This window comes from Excalfactoria chinensis, chromosome 5 (genome assembly GCF_039878825.1).
Source record: "Excalfactoria chinensis isolate bCotChi1 chromosome 5, bCotChi1.hap2, whole genome shotgun sequence".
NCBI lineage: Eukaryota > Metazoa > Chordata > Aves > Galliformes > Phasianidae > Excalfactoria > Excalfactoria chinensis.
In genome coordinates, this window is record NC_092829.1 from 23,066,458 (window position 1) to 23,090,195 (window position 23,738).

At 36.3% G+C, this 23,738-nt stretch overlaps 1 protein-coding gene across 7 annotated transcripts in view; it reads right to left on the reverse strand.

The window, feature by feature from the left end:
* Positions 1-23,738, reverse strand: part of NPAS3 (neuronal PAS domain protein 3) — a 583,321-nt gene that overhangs the window by 43,681 nt on the left and 515,902 nt on the right. For all 7 annotated transcript variants that reach the window (XM_072338280.1, XM_072338278.1, XM_072338279.1 and 4 more), the window contains one exon: positions 15,428-15,546. In XM_072338280.1, coding sequence (XP_072194381.1) covers positions 15,428-15,546 — 119 coding nt within the window. The remainder of the gene's footprint in view (positions 1-15,427; positions 15,547-23,738) is intronic.

The window sequence follows — 23,738 nt, forward strand, 5'->3', positions numbered from 1 at the left end:
TGGTCTATATAAGACAGGAATGAACCCAAGCATTTTGTTCTCAAAAATGAGGATTTTCTATCTATCTCTCACTGTCAACACAGAGGTTCAGATAAATCTGCACAGTTAAGTAAAAGAAGACAGAGAATGAATTCAACACTCAGTGCAGGCCTTAAGATACACAAGTGTGCAAGCTGTGATGCATAGAAGCGCTGCAGGGCTTGTAGGAATCCAGCTCAGACATTTATTTATCCTTGCACAGAGAATAAAACATGGCCTTTATTCTCTATCCTCTAATGCTGAGAAAACTATGTAGAAAAAAACTCCAGTCTTTTCAGACTCTAAGTTAAAAATCTGAAGTTCTTTGGGTAACAACTAAGGGTAGAATATACACACGCAAGGGCTCTGAAAGCAATGCCTCCTATTTTATTATGTTGGTCCACAATCTCAGAGGCAGATGTTGACATGGCAGTAGAAGCTCAATCTTCCCACCAATATTGTGTTACATTTTGTTGCCATGTGACAGATGGTAGCAGAGGGGCAATCTGACATGGAAGCAAAGATGAAGCAAAGGTGTGGAACTGAATTCTCCATGCAGAAAAAAATGGTACCCACTGACATTCACTGATACTTGCTGACTATTTAGGAAGACCAAACAGTGGATGTGAGCACAGTGAGACAGCAGGCAGTACATTTTATCAGTGGCAAAAGTGACATGAAAGACAAGCAATGTTCCAGACAGCCATGCACAGCAGTCACACCACAAAACAAGGATCTCAATCTCCTTGTCCACATGAACCAGTGGATTCCAACCAGGGAAACACATATGGAGCTGAATATCAGCTTCACTGCATTAGAAATGATGATGGCAATGCTGGAATATTGCAAAGTTGGCACCAGGTGGGTCCCACAAATACCCACACAGAAGCAGAAAGAAAACAGTAAGCACATTTGTCAGAACCTTTTGAATCAATATGAGGCTGAAGGTGACAGCTTACCAGATCACATCATTACCAGTGACAAGATGTGGTGTCACTGCTGCAAGTTGGAGTCAAAATGGCAGTCCATGGAGTAGTCGAATGTGAATTCCCCGCTGAAGAAAAGTTCAAGATGTAGCTCTCAGTGGGTAAAGCAATGTGCATTGTCTTTTGAGACTGGAAAGAGCTGATCCTTCCGGACTTCCTGGAATCCAGACAAACTCTGACTCCTATATCGCAATGCTGACCAAGATGAAGGCTTGAACCTTCAGAGTAGGGACATGAATTATACAATTTTTCTCTTGCAACACATTAATGTCAGCTCCCATACCAGTTTGAAGATTGTGGATCACATGGCTGGACTGTTCTACCCACCATATAGTTTGTATTTGGCGACTTCTTACTTCCATCTGTTCAGGCCAATGAAAGACAGACTGTGTGGGTAACCTTTTCCTGGCAATGATGCCATCATAGCAGCTGTGAAACAGTGGTTTACCTCTTCTAGTGAACATTTTTATGAGTGCAGCAGGCAGGCTATTTTTTGTTGCTGGCAAAAACGAACATCTAATTGTGGTGACTGTTAAAAAATAATGCTTTGTAGCTGAGAATTTGCTTTATCAAATAATGATATGGTTCTCTTTGGACCTGTTGTAGTTTCCATGGAAATAAATGGGAGGAATTACTTTCAGAGTAACCTATGTACTTTCATATATGCTTCAATCACATGACCGGTCCAGTGATTTAGTGGGACTGTGTCCATGATCCGTTTGCAAAAGAAGTATTTACAAGGCCTTGGTGTCCACTGATAAGATTATGAGAAGTCTATACAGCATTTAACAAAGCAGTTATGGGTTCCTATGAAATGTAATAGGAATCTACAAAAATAATGCCAAATGCCACAGAAGAGTATTTTTGATAGACTACGTATTTTTGAATCATCCTATGGAAATTATTTTGCAAGAGCATAAATTACCTCATCAAAATCTATGGGATATTTAGATACCTTTAGGAAAAAAACAAAAACCAAAACAAAACAGAACAACAACAACAACAAAAAAAACAAAACAACCAACATGATTCTTTTTAAACCTGATAGAACTTTTCCGAAAAGAAAGGAAAATAGGCTACAAACATTTTTAAACACTGGAAGCATTTAGATATTTTGACTTGGTGAGCTACTAGTAGCTCAGTAAAATTCAGCGATGCCTAGTATTGCCTGGCCATGTAAAACAGCTCAGGATTTGGCTCATTATCCTGTGTAAGTCACTTCTATTAACAGTTCTCCTCTTTTGTCATCCACTTATGTCAAGAACCTTCTATAAATCTTAGGTGAAATTCACAGGACACTTTGTACAGAAATGTGCTTTGTATAATTGAGTGTCTGGTTTAGCAGCTAAATTTAAAGCGAGCCATGGCTACAACACTGTATATAGTGTTGGATGTATTTTCTGGCTTTGTGTGGTATTGGCTGCATGATCTGATAAAAACAGAGGCTAAATGAACTCAACAATTTGTATTCCTACAGCCACAAGTTTATTGGCTTGTTTTTTTTTTTTTTTCTTCCTTGGCTCTGTCTGTAAGGTTCATTACTTACAGTTACTGCAGAATCAATTTGAAATGGCTAAAATCAGTGATGGAATTTATAGCACAATAAACTGTGCTGCCGTACAAGTGCTGTTACACATGAAAGGGTCTGGGAATATTATTTTCAGCAATCCTTCTACATAGCAGAGTGTTCTGTTTTTATCAATTTAACGGAATCATCACAGGCATATTCTGAGAGGTGTAATCCTGACAGCTACACAGCAGATTTTCTCTGAGGCAGATATTTTTACAGGAAAACAATATTATTGATAAAATCTGAGCATATCAGAACACAGAAGGGAAACTGAACACATCTTTTTCATTCTCCACATCAGGCATTTGCAGTTCTATTTCAACAGAAAATCCAACCCTGAACCAGAAACAGTTTAAGAAAACATTCTCACATTTCTGAGGTATATATTAATTAGTCATCAATTTAGCAATCTACAGTAAGAGCACATGGTGGGCACTACGTTCTGTGGAAAACACAGAGGGCACTTGCAGCTAAAACAAAACATACATACAGGCAACTCTGATACTAAAGTTCATAAAGATTTACATTTCTATTTAGTCTATTTTTCTTTCCATATATCTCTATTATAGACATCTCATATTTTATGCCACTTTGAGGCCAGAAAGTTTTAACTTTATCATGATGCATTGTGAAAAAATACAGAAGAGACAGAAGGCAGGCTACCTTCCCCAGAACTCAATTTCATAATACGTACGTGATTGCTAATAGGCAGGTACTGAAAAAACTATTTTCCTTGATGGAGAAGAGCTGATAAATTTCCAATGCAAACTTCGTCTGTGGTTGCTCCAGTGATCTAAAGCTCCTCTGTGAGTTTTAGATCATCAAAGTCTGCATCTTACAAGCAAATCAAAATCTATGAAAGCATATGAGTACAAAATGACTGAAAGAAACTCATAATGTGTGTTTGCCTATGGTGGTTCAGCTCCTTGCTTTTTCAGGGAAAACTATGTCTAGTGATACTTTTCTAATCTTGTGCATGTGACTGTGGGAGAGCCAGGCCAGGTTTGGTGATGCCTTGTGAGCTAGTTAAAATCAGGCATTGCACTTAGGTGCCTTGTAAACATAGTGCTAGGTCTACCGGTAGACTGACCTAACCAACAAAGCCTTTGTAATTACACAACCTTATGAGTGATCACAAAAATTGAAAGCTGTTCAATATCTACAGCAAAAAATAGACATATCTGATCATTTAAATAGGGACAAACAAAAAGAGGAGAAATGCATCTCTAATATTCAGGAAAAAACAACGAAAACCAAAAACCAAACAACAAAACCATGCCTGGAAATTGCAAAACATGATTTAATTGTAAGGGCTCATTGCATTCACATGAAATAAACATTCAATTCCTGCACGTACACATTCTTCAGGAAAATTCACAGAATTGCAGAATTGTAGAGGCTGGAAGGCACCTCTAGAGATCATGTAGACAAACCCCCTGCCAAAGCAGCCTCTCTAAAAATTCCTTAACAATTTGTACATTGAATAAGACTTACCTGCATTGACAGTGCAAAGTGTTCATTTCAGATGTAAACATTTCACTATAGCTGGTTATAATAACCAGCTATAATGTTTTGAAAGGCTTGTAACTATTAAATATAGGTATGCCTGTAGGAATTCAGGTCTGAGAAGCAGTAACTCAACAGCAGATGAGCTTTGACTGCTCTGATAAAAACATACTTGCCTTGACCAAAATGATGTTTCCACTACATATTTAATTAGAAAAATTTCTTGATTGTGAAAAGACTGAAATGTGCCATCAGGAAGTGTGCTGCCTTCCTGGGGCCTGGGTCAGGGACATAACCAGGAAACTCCCGAGGCTGGTTAGGCCCACTGACATATTTTCCACTACTGATAGTTCAGGAGGGTTAGTGATGAAATTGCTCAGAGAAGCCTAAAAACTATGGAAAGAGATTTCAGGGGCTTAGGGCGTTTACTTGAAAGAGCAGGAGCTCAAGTCATTTTTTGTTCCATACCTTCAGGGGAAGTGAGGGACACTGGAAAGCACAAGCAATGAATAAATGTCTCAGAGGCTGGTACCAAACCAGAAACTTTGGGTTCTTTGACCATGGGACAGTTTACTTGGCCCCTGGCCTGCTGTGTGTCCATGGAACCTGCCTATCTCAAAGGGGGCAATGAATCCTAGCGCTTATCAAATGGGGGCTTATTGTAAGAGCTTTAAACTAGCTACGATTGGGGAAGGGGACAAAACAGGGCTTACAAGAGGTGAGCCTAGGGGAACAGTGCTTGAGCTGTGGGTGAGGCAGAAAATTTAGAACAGAACAGAATTATAACTGATGAGTTCTGCATAAAGTAAACAAAAAGAGGGGTGGGAATGGGGAGATTTTAACGTGTTACTACAAAGGAAAGTGAGAAGCGCATTGATTGCAACTGATAAAACAGACCTTGGCTGTGTCCTTTTAATGACAAGAGATTCACACAGCACTGCAAACAAGAAGTTCAGAGAGAATAAAATACCTATCCATAAACAGTAAAATAAACTTGTAACCCTCTTTAGGGTAACCTCCTCGGAGCTCCAACCTCTGTGTAATATGAATGGATTGCTAATATGGGCTCCAATATGAAGTCTGCATGAAAACTTCCACCTCCTCTAACACACTTCATGTTTTAATTTGTCTGAGATCTTTTGCATGAATTTTAAATTGAAAAAAAAATAAGACATGCCGTCTTCCCAGCTTATTATCAGATACAGATTATTTTCCTTTAAACAGGTACAAAATTCTTGGTTCTAAGGAGGCTCAGCCAAAAAGTAAAGCAGTAACAATTAAATTTTTTATTTCATAGTGGTTATAGATGTATTAAGGTGCATAAGCTCTAGGGTCAGTATAAGCCTTGCTCAGCTTTCTTTAAAAGCACTGGGAGCAATAAAGACTTCTATTTTATCTTCAGTGAAATAATACTGCTGAAATATCACCTCATTTTTGATGTCAGCAATGATTTCTTTTTACCTCCATGATGTCAAATGGGAATTATTATTATTAGAATGGCAGCTTCCTAATAATGCTGTAAAAAGGAGAAACTGAAATTCTTTTCACCAAACATTCTTTTTCTACTTCCTCTGCAGGGTAAAGCAGATGTGCTTAACCAAACATCATGATGAATAAAAGCATTCTTCAGCTACTACCAGTGCATAAAACAAACAAATCAAGAAGCATGCCTCAGTATTTAGAAACAGAAGGGTGATATAATATTGTATATGCACTATGAGTATTAGAGCAAAAGAATATCTGCACTATGGAAAAATTTTCTGGGAAACCTGGCATGAAGCATATGATCAACTTTCTGTGCTAGAAGGCAACCATGGCAAATTAGTATACAGACATACCAGGTTAAGTCAGCAGCTGAAGGGAATAAAAACTTCATGCAACGGTCCTTGTTCTACCACCAGCTTTATGTATAGCATACTGACTGTAATGCTATAATGTGATAGAAAGTACAGTGATAGTAGTGGGGTAGCAAAGTCTTTGGCTGCAGCAAATGAGAACAAGCCAAAAAGCAGCAGCAGCTGAGGAAGGCCTCAGGTAGTCATGGATCTCTAGCAAGATACCCTTGCCTCCACTACAAACCCATAAATGAAGTCTGGGAACAGGTAGATCCTGGCTCTCCCCTTTCTGGTCACTCAGGTGCACTGCATGCAGCTGAGCTCCCCCGGGTTGTGCCTGCCTTCCCACCAGGTCCTCAGTTACTGTTTCAGACTGTGACTTAGCATTTCTGCTACACTGGAGTAGGACACATCAGTGAAGAACTCTGCCTTTGTCTCTTCCTTCGGCTAAACAGGTAGATGCATAGGAACCTTGTGTCATGTTGACAGCAAATCATATTTAAAAAAAAAAATAAATCTGACTTCTGAGGATATGGTAGTCTTTGAACTTTTTGTAAACATTTGTTCATGTAGAAAGTCTCAGGACTTGGAGAGTGGCAATATCTGTTTGAGTGAGACGTTTTGACTTGCTAGTACTTTCACTTTGGTCCAAATATAAATTATTCTTATCATTTCTACACATGCATATTACATTTTTTCCTTCACGTTAGATCATTAAAGCTTGCAGGTGTTCAGGTCTTCAAGGTGGAGAAACTTTTGGTGGGTATGAAAAAACATTAAGTAAACTGGAAAAAAAAAAAAAAAAAAGGCTCTCTGTATATTCTCATACAAGAAAGACAAAGTCTGTAAGGAGCTAAGCCAGCTATCAACCCAGGAGATGGCTGCTACCAGTCCTGCTCCTGTCCCGGATTGAGGTGGCCTGCACAATAGACTCATGGACCTCCCCTGGGCTAAATCCAAGTGGCAGGAAAATGTGCTTCCCTGCTGGAACACTGCTTCTGTTTCTTTCTGAGGAAACGGATTATGAAGCAGCTCTTCTCCAGTTGGTGGTATCCAAGTTTGAGAACAGGAGTTCATATTTTACTCTATGTCCTATAAATGTTCTACTAAACTTTGCTCCATTTCATCAGCATATTTTAAATTTGGCATCTAACTTTGCCTATTTAGGGCAACCATCAAAATAAAGGAGGTACAAGTCTGAGAAAATGAAGTGTGATGTGTCAGAACACAGAGATGATTTGACAATATCATGAATTAGGAAGAGAGGCTGAAGATGAAATCCTGACTGCAATCGCAGCTGGGTCTGACACAAACAACCATTGTTATCTTTGGCACGTTACATGATCTCTTGGCATGTCAGCAATTTCCAACCTCAGAGGAGAGTTGCAGAAGTACATTCATTAACATAAATAGCATTATAAGCAAAAGGAAAAAGCAACAAAAGACACTGCTTTCTAGAGGTATGAACCTGCACAAAAAGTAAAAGTTTAAAAAACATGTGGGAGATAGGGGTTAAAAAATGAATGAGAAGCAAAAGACTCTTTTCCAAGTTCAAGACTTGGTGAAAACATAATTCTGTGTTCATATAATTTATGCACTATGCAAATAAACAAATGCAATTATTACACTATGAGGAAGTAACGAGCAAGGGAAAATGAGTAACTTTTATAATGGTTCAGCAGGCATGACTTTAACAGGACAAAGGAACAGTCTGATACTTCTGAACTGTGGACAGCTAACAGATTTCAACATGTACTGAATAGAAGAACTAGTGATGAAGGAAAGATTACTGGGAAATTCATAATGACAGTATTTGAAAAGGGTTTTGAATATTTCTAGCTGTTGAATTTTTCTGTTATTTCTGTTATTTTTTTAAATTTCAAAGACTGTATGATTGAAAAAAATTATTAATATGACCAAACTTGTGTAGCTGGTATGAAAAACGTGCTGTACAACCATAGCTATTCAATAGAACACGTTCTGATTTAACAGTGACCTTTGTTTTGTGGAGTAGATGAGGATACACAGAGCTTCATCTCCTTGAGTGCAGAAACTACACCCTTTCCTGTTGTCTGTGTTACATGTGGATGATACATTCAAAAGGAACTACTTCTTTCCCAGTTAATACAGATCATAGTTTAATAAAGTGATGAGTGAACACAGGCACCAAATCTGTGGCACTCCCAGAAGATTTTGTATAGAATTGGCATGCAATTCTTCAATAAATATTTCCTTGCAGATGTAACAGTGAAAAATAGTCTCTTTCAAAACTGTAGTGTTCTCCCTCTAAGTCACCAATCACAGTGTTTATACAAAAGGTAAATACACATGTCTTTTACATAAAATATCAGGATTATACCCTCATGACTATCAGTTCAAGACATATTTGATACTTAACAGCTATTGATCTCATGTTACTATATCAAGATATTATGCAGAGAGAAAAAAAAATTTTATGAGAAAAAATATATTAAACGTAAAACTCACTGAAATGCAAGTTTGAGAACCTTCAATTTAATTTTATCTTAGTTCTGAATTTCATTGATTGCTTCATAGTCAGCAAGATTTTACCAGTGGAAAGATGATAGTGCTCCTGCAGGTATCCATCAAAGAGCAAGAAGATATTCTCTTTGTTAGCTACATTTTTTCAGCATATAAGCTTGTCTTTCCTACGCATAATTTAGAGAAAAATTTTGAACTATTGGAAGGAGTAGATATAATTTAAAAGCTACTACTCTCTGCATTTACACATCTAATATGCTGTTTACGTTATGAAAAGGAGATAGGGCCATAATAGCCACTGGTAGCAGTTACAAAAAACAGCCAAGTGGAGCACAGATGTTGGCAAAAGCATCTGTCTGAATTATGGATGATGATTCCTCACAGAACAAAGAAAACTTTGCTCCTATATGAAGCATATTTCCATCTCTACCTATTTTTAATGGTTATTATTATTATTATCTTAATTTATCACAGCAAATCTTGACCTCGTAGTTTTGTTTCACTGTTATATAAGCACTGGCTTTTAATAAAAATAACTCCAGAATAACACTGCCTAAAAATCAGAATCAAAGGAATTTGCCACTAATTTGGTGATAAACTATGAAAATAGTTAATCACTCTAAAAGAAGTCTGTGTTCACTCAATTTAATATTTTCTTTCTTTTCATAATCCAGCCTAAGAGATCTAAGATATTTTCCCACATATGCAATTTAGAACACACTGCAACAGAATCACAACTCTGATGAAGTTTTAAGACACTCCTTGAGGAAAAACAGACCCTGAAACAAGTGTCATGAATGCTACAGCTGAACTCAGCAGGAGAAATGTTCAAAGTCTGAATCTACCTTTTAAGGAAGGTCATTATTAAAAAGGGCTTTTATATAACACTAACTGGTTAATTTCATTAACACTTCTATAATTAGTAAATGCCTATCATGTCTCCAGGTGATAAAACAGTGCTATGAATCCTGGCTGAAAGATGCTCAGCCCTGAAAATTTTTTTGGAGAGCATGAAGCTAGTAGCTACTGAACACTTTTAAGAAAGTGGTTAATGTATTTTAGATGTCAAATGTGAACCAAGCTTTTCCAGACAGCTTTCCTAATAGAATCTCACAACTCTATAGCAAGGCATAAAATGAACTCTAGTCATCTTAATCCTGAGGCAGACCATCTTTTCTTGAACCGTATCTTTATATCTACAGGTAGATACTTCATAAGCCTCTGATTGGCCCATTAGTATTTTGTTCTTTTATAACTAATGCTGCATCTTTACTAGCTAAGAGACTTCCTTTTGACTAAAAGGTCATCGATTTACATGGGTGAATTCTCGATCAGTTCTTTCTCTCTGACAAATTACCTTTAAGTCTTCTCAGTGCTGAAAAGTCTGGGGAATGCATGTGCTGACATTTAGAAAACTCTTCACATAATGCTTCCTGATGTTGGTTTCTTATTTCTTCTTCACTCAATTAAGGAGGTGTGGCAGTAGCCATGTGATGAAATGCTAAATTCTGCAGTTTTCTTTTTTCCTACAGAAAAAGGTCAGGATACCTTTCTGCGATAGAGTAAAATGCTTGACAAAAGATTTCAAGGGAGAAAAATATTAGAAAAGAAGAAAAGAATTTAGGTCAAGCCAGAGAGGGGGATATATGAATTCCCTCAGGCTGTGGTGGGAATTAAATCTGACTCTAACATAGTCTACATCCCAGAAATCATTAGACTATTATGCAAAAACAACAACAAAACCCAAAACAACACACAAAAAAAACCAAACAACAACAACAAAAAAAAAAAAAACAACAAAAAACCAAACTGTTTCCTCTTTCTTCCACCTTTCTTATCCTCCTTAAAAGGAAAGGTGTTTTCAGCTATGTTCTTAACAAGTTGTATTGGATCCTTAAAGTTATCTTGGCATACTGACATTTTAATTCTGAAGTTCAGGTGAATCTTTCCCTTAGATAGGAAACAATAATTTCAGTTTTAGATTGAATCAAGAAAATCACTAGGTATCACTAGGCAAATGCATTTGCACGAGGCTTGTGCAAAATGTCATGGTTTTGTTATTTAAACAGAGATTTGTCTGCCTTGACTCCTTGAATTAATGAATCAAAATGCTGCCAAGAACTACATTTGAAATGCACATCTGAGATTTCCAGGTTTCACACAACTATTCAAGTTCTTATAATAAAGAAATAATAAAAATTATTAAATTCAGGTTTTTATGATACTAGAGGATTTCAGGACTTCTGAAAGTCACATATATCTATATCTCTCTATATTTCTCTCTCTGTATGTCTATATCTATTTTACCAATGACATTGGCTTAAAAGTCTAAGGTTATAGGTAAGATTTTGCTCAGTGCATGACAGCTGCTCTATTTACTTCATTACTGAACCATCTGCAGCATACTCATTTCCTCATGATCTCAATGGTTTTGATGCTTTAATGACACAAACATGGAGAATGTTGTTGACACTGGCACTTCTTGTTGACACTGGATGTTCCAAGAAGAGGCACCTAGTTAGCACACTGGGTAGAAAGTACCATTCCAAGTGGGAAAGTACAGCCTGCAGGATTTTTAAGATGAACTCTTCTCTGCTGACTGATAGGCAAGAACTTTGACTGCTGGCTTCTTGGGAAATGGAGAGGAAGCAGATGTTGATTAAGCCAAACTCAGAGATTGCTGCAGTGATAGTGGAAGTACTACAGGATCTCCCCATATTTGCTTATGCAACTCTGTAATGATTTATCATGGGAGAAACTGATATATCATCTGCAGAAAACAGCAGAGAAATATGTACAGATATATGTTAACACATTATGAGCTGATGAACTTGAAAGTACTGGAAACTATTGGTTCTGTTGATGTTGGATTTGCAGACTATTTCTTGATTCCTTTAATAATGCTTTGTTGAAGAGATCAGTAAGAGACCCTAAAGTCTTGGACAAAGAAAATCATAGCACAAACTGACATGAAGGTAAAAACAAAACAATAATAGGATACCACAGCATAGTAGGAAATGTATTGAACAAGCTTGCACAAAGTAGTTTGCAATTAAAAGTAGCTTTGACATATATATAAGAATACAGGACACTAGAAACATTGAAGCTGGAATAACATAAGTGGGTAGGATAGCAACCCTTAATAGGAGGAAAAGAGAAAAAGAGAAAATGGAGACAATAAGAATCCAAGTGAAATTAAAAAAAATAAAATTCTACTGATGAAAAATGAAAAAAAAAAAAGGTGTTACAAGGAGCCTATAAAGATGTGGGAGGCAGAGTTTTTATACAGTCTGATAGTGGTAAGACAAGAAGGAATGATTTTAAACTAGAAGAGGGTAAATTCAGATTTGATATGAGGCAGAAATTTTTACTTAGAGGGCGGTGAGGTGTTGAAGTAGGTTGCCCAGAGAAGTTGTGGATATTCCATCCCTGGAGGCCCTCAAGGCCAGATTGGATGGGGCCCTGAGCAGCCTTATGTAGTGGGGTGCAATCCTGCCCACCGCAGAGAGGTTGGAACAGGATAGTCTTTAAGGTCACATCCAACCCAAGCCATTCTATGACTTCAGGATTCTACAATATACTTTCAGCAGAGATGCTCTGTATCATGTATCTTAGACAACTGTTGTAGTGGCAATACATTCTGAGTTCCACAGTAAACTGAATTACCATTTTTTTTCTCTTTTTACTTGTTTTCAGTGTGTTTTGTCAGCTGACTACATTTTGTTTTATTTATGATCACTGATTTACAGTGAGAACTGCATAGCTCTCTAGATTGTGTACAAACTCTTCTCATTCAAATTCTGGGACTAAGTATATTAAGCGTATAAGGAAAATTCCATTCTAGAATGGTGCTGGGGAAAAAGTGAAAGGGGATGAAAGAGAGTGGACTAATCACGTAGCTGCCTTCTCATTTCAGACTTTTAAGGTTATATCATTCACAGGGAAAAAAAAACAAAAAAAACAAAAAAAAAAACCCAACAAAACAACAAAACGCCATTATATTCATCTTTAGGTATAATTCAGGACTAATTAAATCAGTCCAGGAAGGGTGTATAAACAGGGTTCATCTCATGTCAGAGCAGTCAGGAACAAAGCCTCTCTGAGGCACATATATATGGATCTTTGTAAGTCTATTAGAGTGGGTTTTGTTCCCACATTTCTTTTCACAGAAAATTAGTCCTGACTAGATCAACCCAAATGATTAATCAATCTCCTTCTCTGACTGTTTTCAATTTTATGTGATTTTCCTGAGGCTGGGATCACTCATTCTGAAAATTGCCTAAGCATCCTGTGGACCACCTCAATCATTTGCTGTCTAAGGAAAACATTCATCAGAAGTCCTCAAAGGGGAGAAAAAAAATGAAGACACTGTACTGAGTTCACCAAGAGTTTGGAAGAAGAAACATTTCACAATGATGCAAATTTTTTGTCACTGCTGGAGGACTGAATCCATGGGGAGCTGTGTATCTTGGGCAAAATGAAAACCTCCCAGTACACTGCTCACAGTGAACGTCTGCAAGCTTGATTAGGAGGATGACCCACCCACAACAACACAAGGGTTTAAGTGAAGCTGTAACCTGAAAGGAAAATTCATTGCTCTGTGGTATTCTGAAGCTGCAGCTTCTGAGCTGGTCTGCTCCACCAGGCTTTCCCTCAGGAGTTCTACTGCACATGGCCCCAACTGGCACAGTGCTTCCTGACTAAGGACTGGAGGTCTTTCAGGGCCCTCTGACACAAAATGTATTAAGGTCTCCTTGTACAAAATACATACCTTAACAAATTCCAGAGGCCTACAGTTTGTTCTAGCATTGGACTTCTAGAAATCAATGAACAAGCTATCAACTTTCCTCAAAGTATGGACAATGTTCTCCATAGAAGTTGAGTTTTATTATGCTTGCCTAATACACTGAGAATGAGGTTTAAACAAAGCAGTTTTTACTACTGTTAAAAAAGACACTCACGTGATCCAACTGAAGCTAATTACCATTCTGTAGAACACAGAGTGACAATAACCATGTTTTTATAAAACTGTCAAAGTGCAATTTATGTGACTGGACACAGCTGAATTCAGTCAAACGCTGTCAGATACAAAATCCTCCAAACTGTCAAAAATCCATGGAACTATGCTTCTGTATTTACACCTGCCTAGGATTTGCACACTGTATCTGCAAGTTTATTCACGTGAATGTGTGAAAATGTTTGGGGGGAAAAAAAGAAAAAAAAAAAAAGGGGGGGGGGTTTAAGTTATAGGCAGTTTTGTCATCTATCATATTTTTACAACTTTTTTTCCCATTCCTCACATCTAGGAATAGTTGCTTAAAAATGGTAACTGGCTTTTCAATTGTAATTGTGCCCTACCTGTAATGGCTTGGTTATGGTTTTCAGTGTTTCAATGAGATATCAGCAGGTTTCAAAAGAGAAATGAAGCTACGTTTTTATGATAGATATGACTGTGTCTTCCTGAGTATTTAAAAACTGTATTATAACAAGATAAAATCTACTTGTGTAGCCAGACCATGTCCTGTTTTGGTGCTGGACTCATGTAATCTTGTCAGGAGTTCAAGAAGAAACAATGACAAAGTCATGAGTATATGTATACTCTTCCTTGTGTGCTCACCTACATCTAAAAAAACAGAGATCCAGAGATGAATTCACTAATTTTTTCCCATTACTATTGCAGCAAAAAATATCCAACAATGCAAGTTCTCTGCCAGTCTAACTTTACCCTAGATAGGCAATGCCTAATCATAGGCAATGCCTCATGACAGACCGTGTCTAATAATAAAAATAAGTAAAACTTCAATAACCTACCCATTCATTCACCTCTTTTTCTCCTGAGACTGACAATACAAATTCCAGTCTTGTACTTTCTAAGACTTGCAAACCTGTCAGTATGAACAAATACTACATGCAATCTTTCCGGTGCCAACAACTAAGCAGATCATAACTTTTGTTGCATTAAGAAACTGTTCATTTAGATCTCAAATTCCAATAGCAACTACTTTAATCATCTTGATCCAGAAACAGAAGAAGTTTTATTCATTTGCCTGCAAAGAAGATATTTCTACCAGGAGAATTTTACTGCTTGGTAGACTACCTTGATGTCATATTCACAAAGAAGATTTTGGGATAAGTGTACTGGGGAATTTTACTTCAAAGCTCCTCTAAATCTTTCTCTGAAAACAAAACAAAACTGTTCTTGAAATGTTTTTAAATGAACATTGATGAGCATCTTCTCTAAATACACACACATTCTCAGACTTTGTTCCTTGCACTACTCTTTTAACTTGTATAAAACTTAATGGATGGCATATTTCATTCCACAAGTTGACAATGGTAAAAATGTGCTATTGCTTCTAGTTTTAGTATACTGCAAAGCCAGTGATAGCTATAGGCACTATGAGAAATATACGACCGAAGAAAAATGAGATTATTGTTGATAAGAAACAAGAGCATTTCATATCTTAAGCGAGTAAGAAATACAGCAAATATGATCCCCAGAAGCAGATACCCCTCAGACAGACAATGAAAGAAAAATGGAGGAAAAGTATCATTATGGCTTGTTGTTTCCTTCAGCTAGAACAGTAGTGAAATTAAATAGCTCTAGCAAACAGTCCGCATGGAGAAGTCCTACATCACTGAGAAAACATATGACCTAAAGACAACTAACAGTCTACCTAAATGAGTAGTAATTTTCCTCAAGGGAAAAAGTGATTTTACTGTGACTCACGTTTTTTTTGGGAAAATGTACCTTTCTTGTGAAAGTGTTGCTCTTTTGAGGGTCTTCATGCTATAATCAATGTTTACTGTAATAACAATCAATTTAATGGATGTGTAGAACAACTACCAAAACTTAGGCTGGAAATAATGCACTAATGATTCTTTAACAAAAGTGTTGAAATATATGCAAACACGAAACAGTTCCTTTCTCTGACTATTAATGTGTCCTTGCTACATGAAAGAACATAATTTAAAAATATCAATATTTCATGCTACAATGCAACCCTTACCTTGTATCCTGACGATTTGATGTGCACTCCTCTCTTGGTCAGTGTAGATTTCATTCGGATGAAAAAAGAGCGCTCTAGAGTGTTGTCAGTGGTTAGTAAACTGGGGCTTGTAGATTCCACTAGGGAATAGAAAAAATACATATATACATAATTTAGATTTTATACATCTCCTCTAAGCTGCTTTTCAGGTGCAATCCTTGAACTCACTAAAAATAAATGACTGATGGTTGCTAAGAGTGTTGTAATCAATTTACCTCGTTTAGAAAATGTTTACTTAGTGAAAAAAAAAAATAAATTGAAAAGTATATGTATACTCAGTAAGTCTCATTTTCAAGTTTTTTTTTTCCCCATAGATTTTTTTTTCCCTCCTCCAATCCCCCCAGATTTTTGCCTTGTTAACTCTTTCTTGTACAGTTTTGCTAGGAATGCATTTCATAGAATCATTGAATGGCTCAGGTTGGAAGGGACCTTAAAGTCACTATTTCCAACTCTGCTGTGGGCAAGATTTTACCCACAGGACTGGGTTGTCTCGGGTCCCCATCCAACCTTCCAGGGATGGTGCATCAGCAGCTTCTCTGGGCAACCTCTTCAGCGTCTCACTGTCCTCTGAGTAAGGAATTTCCTCTGAGCTGGATGTTTGGATCTAAATGTCCCCTCTTCTAATTTAAAAATGTAGCCTACCACTATCAGATCATGTAAAAATACATCCCCCTCCTGTTTTTCCACGCCTTCAGGCATGGAAAGGCCACAGTGACTTTCCCTGGAGCTTTTTCTTCTCCAGGCTAAGAAAGCCCATCTCCCTCAATGCTTCTTCATAAGAGAGGAACTCTGTCCCACTAAACATCTTGGTGGCATTTTAAAAGCAGAGGACTTATTCAGTTATGAAAGAGTCACCAAAGAACCAGTTCTGTCTGCTGAAATAGACAGCAAATTCTGCAGACTTTTATTCCCAAGATTCCATCAATAAAGAAATAAAGCACCTTGAAGTAAAACATGCTCATGTGACCAAGACATTATTGTTTACTATTATTGATAATTATTATGATTCATTTGTTGGCAACTAACTAGCAACGAGCAATGTTTTTCAACTTGAAGTGGTGGATCTCACCTATGATTGTCTCTTCCCCAACCGCAACCATTTAAAAATAGTAAATAGATACTCTTAGGATAAACTATTAGTTACAAAAATAACTAGCACCAAAATATTCTCTACACAATCTTTATTCTTGCTATTGCACACCCTGACAACCAACAGTTCCTTACCTCTTCCCAAAATATTGTATACAAAAAATTCTGGAGTAAACCTACAACAAGCAAGCACTAATGGAGCTAAATCACGTTCAGTTTCAATCAGTAATTAATACAGAATAAAAAGTTATCTTGAAATTATTTTGAAATTATTCTGCTTTTGTTTTAAAGAACTAACCAAATTACTAGTAGAAAGTTTTAAAGTACTTAATGAGCATTTGTTATGCAGTGAACAGAAACACCGAAAATTGCTTGCGAGCTATGGATTTTATCAAAATGTCCTTATTTTATTGTGGTCACACTGTCTTCAGTTTGTGACATTTCAGCTCAATTGTGACGAAATAACTGACAACAGTGTTCCTTTCTTTAGTGTTTCAAGATTTTTTTTTGTTGTTGTTTTAGGGAGCATGGATTCGATGTCATTTTAGATGTACAGCTCTTTATCACTCGAGGGAAAAGCAGAGCCATGTTATATTTAGTACTTTCATTTCTTCTGATTAAATATGAATTACTATGAAATTTTTCTCATCATCTAACACGCCATAATACGCCAACAGCTTTTTAATACACTATATAAGCACAAACTTCTGCTCTAAGAGTTTAATTTGCCCCTCTAATCCAATCACATCAACCTTATTTCTCTTATCAGAGATTCCCATTTTGAATTAAATGAGCTCATTAGTTTTAATCAAAAGCAGAGAGATCAAAACTTAAACGTAAATGCTTTAGATCAGAACTGTCAGTCAGCCGTGCAGTTCTATTTTACTAAAACACAAGATCAGAGACCCTTAGAACCAATTTTTTCTTGTAAGGGATGCCAAGAGCTTGAAGATCCTTTTTTTTTTTTCCTTCTTCTTCCAAGGACAGATTATACATTTAAGGTTAGACTTAATTTAGAGGGCTTTTTTTTATTTTTTTCTTTCTTTTTTTTTTTTTTTTTTTTTTTTTTTCCCCTTCACCCTGGTGGAAATGGAAAAGTATGCCATTCTGCTCGTCTCCTACACATTTATTGGTGCTGGTCCTTGGAGACCTGAACAAATGTGAAGCCATCAGAATCCATGCAACAAGCCTGTCCTAAAAAAAAATTCACCTCTGTTCAGCAATATCATCTGAGAAATGAAACCCTGAAAGGAAAGATAAATGTTTCAGTGTACAGGATAGTCGAACTCTGAAACCATAACCCAGGTCATCAGGTTGGTAGCAGTACTGGTAAGATGAGAACTGTTATTAATTATTATTTAGTACTCTCCAGTACAGTACTGAAAGAGTATATTAAGAAACCACAGCATGGGTGCTTCCTGCTGTGTGAAGTAATGCTAAAATCAGCTTAACAAGTGTAGATGTTGTAGCTGAGCACATTATGCTCTAGCACAGGCAATAAGTACAATATGTCCTTCTGTGTTCTAATGGTAATTACCTAAACACACAGAAGTAACATTAATTAAACAGGCAATATCTCATGCTTGAGAAATGATCCGGATGTAATATGTATGTACCATTCCCAAGAAATCTGAATTTAAAATTCCCTTTCTTGCACAGAAAGGAAGAAAAATATCTGAGATCTGGTATTGTGTAGATGCAGTTGACATTTTCTGGGTTAATGCTGCCTTATATCATGAGCTTAATGTGATTTTACTGTTGATATAATATGTACAAAACTGTAAGTGAATGTTATAAAAATGCATATAATATATCCACATACTGGAACAGTGAATGCCATGCAAATATGAATTCTAAAGCGTTTGATTTCTTTAATAAAATGTACCTGAGAACGTGTACCATGAGATGGGATTAGTTACCTAAAAGTCCAGGTCAGCTTATGAACAGCTTTCTGAATTTCTCTCAGGAGAGAACCACTGTGGTTGTAGTACAAATCTACATTCAGAGTTGCATCCACCCATGGTACAAACAATGCTAACTCTGATTACGCATGCAGGATTTTAAAAGAAGGATGTGTACAGAACATATTTATCGATGTCAAGTGAGATTTGCGCATATTGAATGTGATCCATTATAAGTTCTCAGGAGTTGATTTAAAATGCCTATTATTCAGCCTTGTCATTTTTCTCCAAGTAAGTCAAAGAAGGCTTGCAATGGGAGGACTGAAACTCTGAAACAATTCTTTGTTTTAGGAGTTTTTTTGTTGTTGTTCTTTAAAATCTGTAATCTTAGACATTAAAAAAGCCTGAAGTAAACATAGTAAACTCTGCTTGATGCTGTAGCAACTAAAGATGTCTCTTGGACCAAAAAACAGTGCTCCTGGGCTGAAATTACTGAGTCTAAACCTACTGTTGAGTTATAAAACTGAAACTGTGAGTTTAGAATGCTAATAACATGATAAAAGTCAATGCTCACTGTGTGTGAATGAAAGCACTATACACTGTCAGGCTCAGAAGTATAAAAAGTTAAGTCTGGATTGTCTTTGCAAACAGTGATTGTGTACTCTGTTGGGAAAGTATTTGTCTTTGTGTGTCCTCAAATATCTTCAGCAGGTACTACTAAAGGAATAAACCTCTTTTCTTTCCACTCCCAAAGCTGCTAAAGTAGTATAAGATTTCTGGACACAAAGAACATATTGTCAGTTTTGAAGGGCATGAATCTGCAACCTCTACGTGCATACAGAAATGCCATGAATGTTAAAATATTAATTAATAACCACAGAGCCAAATGAGGAGATAGGATGAACTAGCAGCCAATTCAAAAAAATTATTTACTTATCTCTTTCTAAGCATTTCTTTGTGAACTAGCCTTGTAGCCCTGAGCCTTCAATGGGCTTTGTCTTCAGAATAAACTTGAGCCTGAAACTCACAAACCAGTCATGTATCATTTAACTTCACATGCTAGAAGAGTTTTGACACTGGTGTAATGTGTATTGATAGATAAACATGCACATCATTATTTGGAGGACTGAGGTCCATGGCTATGATTTTGCATTGATCTGCAGATGTATTCTAGCATCTGTGTGCACCCTAGTCTTATGTTATAAAACAAAACAATGTAAAAAAATGCAAAACAATGCAAATAATTGCTACTACACAGCAATAGCATGAGTATCATCTCTATGACTGATTCATAAGCACACTCAAGTTTAGATAAACAAGTTTTCCCTGAAGAAAGCAGCAGTTCCAAATATGATTTATATCTTAAATAACAAAATGCTGCCACAGCAAACTGAATAAATATTCACCAACTTTTTGTTTTTTCCCCCTCAAATGTAAGAAAAATAATTGAGAGAAGAAAAACAGCATTTTTTACATACCAAATAGATATAAGTTAGGCTTCTCATTCTAAGAAGAACTAAGGACTAGAAGTTACAGTGGGAAAACCACACATCAATAAGGAATTTGTGAGATCTGGAGGGAAAAGAGGTTATGGTTTAACACACAGGAAATTCTGGATTTATTATCATTTCAGGATGTTTTTCCTTGGTATTAATTCCTCTTTGTTAAAAAACAAGTGCCTATGTAGTTTCTAGGAGTCATTTTCAAATACCACCTATACAGTTCTTAAAACAGAAATGAAATAAGAACATGCAAAACAGTTATAAAAGGGGAGCTCCCTTCTCATTTCAACTTCTACACTTGAAAACTTCTTTGCACATTCTTCTTTAAGGTCTGATAATTCTCTGCATAGGCAACTGAGAATCCTCATATTCAGATGAATAATTAGGTAATAATTAGGTATAAATCTATGGTTTTCATTGATACTAGATGCATCTTTGCAAATGCTTCTATTTCTTTTGTGCAGTTTATTGCCTGTAACTAGGCATTAAAAAAACTTTCCAGAAAAGCATTCTTATATTATTGCCTCCTTAAGAGTGTTTTTATTCAGAAATTTGACTCTCAGTATAGCACTGTCTCCAAAAGTTCATTTTCTATCCCTAACATACTGATCAAATTTGATCATTTTACAAGCTAAAGCATCATTTTTTCCTTAAATATCAGTCCAGCAAATAAAATTCAAAAACTTATAGTTAAGACAATTTTTCTCCAATAAGTGCAAGTCACTGTGAAATTATACTTAGTATATGCGTAAATGCATAGTTATAAGTCTGACTGCAGGCTGAACATAAGCAAATACTACAAGATAAATCTTAGTCTAGCAAGATGTTGAAGACTCTTGGAATATTTGGTTGAAGAACTTAAACACACACAGATTGGTAGCCACCCTGAAGATCATCTGATGGGAATAGAGCTAATAATTTCTGTACACATCTCATTATCTTACTGGTGCGTTCAGCATCTTGCAAAAGGAAAGACTACATGAACTATTTCATTAATAGTGTAGGCAGCAAAAAAAAAAAAAAAAAAAAAAAAAAAAAAAAGAGGCTAGTTCATTATTCTCAGGCAATATTATAATGCTGTACTGAAAGGAATAAAACATAGGAATAATATTTCAGCTCTGAGCTATCAGAGTTATGAACAGGAACTTGAATTTCAGTATAGCCAGATTTTGATCCTGGAGGAATTCAAAACACCTCTATCTTACTTGGTAAGACCCCTAACATTTCAGTTTTGCTGTTTACTATAAAGTTGAAAACTGTTACAATTGGACCACAGGCTTCTCATGATCCCCATCCTTCCTTTATACAGAGGGAATAATGCTGGATTCTAGCCAAAGCTTCACTGAGAAGGGAGAGGGGCTCAGGGAAGCTTCTCCAAAACAAATGGAAAAAACAATGACTTTCTCTAAATAACGTATTGCTAGGTAACCTTTTCAAACAAGATAATAAACTGTCCTTTTGTGTCATTCTATCTCCAAAATGAAGACAATTCACTTTCCATGACTTATACAACTGTTAGAAACTCTAATACATAAAACTTCAAAGTCTGTCAGACTTCTCTTGATGGTTCTTTTAGTGGGTTTTTGTTTTGTTTTGATTTTCTATTTTTCACTCATCTCTCCAAGTTCTCCAAACCAAAAGTTGATGAGATGGTGTCTCAGATTACTTCAGTTAGTCTGCCATTATGTAAAACATTTGCTGTTGTTATTTTAACAAATAAATTGACATTCAAGTCTTAACATATATTTACTTTGATAAGTTCTTCATTTTCAATAGTCTGCATATATACATGTGCATATATATATAAGAGTAATTTTATAATCTAAATCTGTAATTAGCAGTCTTCACATGATGGAACAGAGTTAAGCATATCTGATGTTTTAAAGCAGAAGAACAAGGGACTATTTAGGTACCTACAGCCTTTCTCTTTAATGTGATATAAGGCAAAAGTCAAAATAGTGAAGTAGCAGTGAATTCAGATAAAATAGCTATTAGAATAGAACCAGTTTAATATCTATCTGCTTCCTTTTGCACATATTTACCACAGCTTGAATGACTGTTATGGTTTAACCCAGCAGCAGCTCAGCATCACAGAGCTGTTTACTCTAAGTGGGATGAGTGAGAGAAGAGAAACAAAACAAAAGCCTAAGACAACAGAAGACTAAGACAATATATATACACATATATGTATCCACAGTGCAATTACTTGCTACCTTCTGAATCACACAGAACTACAAAATTGATTGGGACAAACTAATATAAAAACATTAAGGAGAAAATTCCTTCATTTCATGAATAAATTTTGAGCAATCAAAGGCTTAATTCAGTCACCCACACATAGATCTATAGCACTTTTGTGCGCTGCTCCACAGTGTCTTTGTGCAACCTAGGCCATAAAAGCCTTTCCCAGGTCCCATATAAGTAATTAGGAATGCTATGAAAAGACATCAGTCAAATTCCTGAATGACTATTTCATTATTTCTATCATCTTACATGATCTTATGCTTAGGACTTTGATTGCATATGCTTACATTCAGTTCAGTACATGTAGTTACACCAACCTCTGAATGTGTTTTTGTTGTTCCTCCAGGTACAAGAGACTTAACACTAACAACAGGCAAAAAAACAGATTTCTCTATGGGACCCTGACACTGTTTTACCAATGGATAAGGAAAACAGTGCATGCAGATACTAGCAAAATAAATTATAGTTTCACATTCTAACATACAGAATACTACTTTAATGGGTAAACTACATTTGTCTGTAATCCTTGCACTTTTTGCAAGTGAAAAAACCACTACATGACTATTACTGTTTGGGCACATATGTGCCAGACTGCATCTGCAGAAAAATAAGCCATGTTTTTAAATGCTATCCTATAGTTTTAAAAATAACGATCTTACCATGCTTTTTTAAATATACTGATTTTAGTTAGTAGGACATGAAAGTATACAGTCATTGACAGATGTTCCCTCTTAAAACAGAAGTTTTGGAATGTTCCTCTATTCATGCAGAACCAAAGTGATTTGAACTTCTCTTTATTGGATGAAGAGGTTCTACTCTACTGCCCCTCAAAACTTCCTTTCTTCTTCTGCTGCTCCTGCTTCCATTTCTTCCAGTCTAGAAATATGTCTTATCAGGCTATTAATTCCCTACATTTACAATTTACTTCCCATGTAAGCTTTCTCCCAGGGAATTCTTTCTATATCTTATAACCTATAGAATAAATTAGATGCCAGAATAGAGCTGTAGATAAAGCGCTACCAGGAAGAAGCAATGAATAAGATTTTTGTTTCTCCTTTGGCATCAAAAGAGAAACTTCACAACAAATTTTGGTACGTTAGTGATCTATGAAATACATATAACTTTTTTGCCTGTTTGAAAACAACATAATAAAGACTTTCTATTAAAAGAAGTAATCATGGTAGGAAACTTTAACTCTGAAAAACCCTTTGGAAATGTTACAGTCTACTGGACTTCAATCCATTATCTAAGCACTTGCAAATGTATCCACATTCATCTGATAGACCGGAACAACTCTAGAAGAGCTGTTATGGTCTAGTGAGTGAGTGGTACATAAACCATACTGTGCATGAATCTCAAACTTCCTTCTCAGCTTTTAGATTTAAAGCTGATTTATTTTAAGCAAAGAAATAAATAATCTGAGCTGAGCTGCTGGCTTGGTTTCATGTGAGGGTAGCAATGTTTGTAAATTTTCAAGGTTCAGTGACAATCCCAAAGAAAGCTGGCACAGTAGAACTGTTTCCTACCATTTACTCA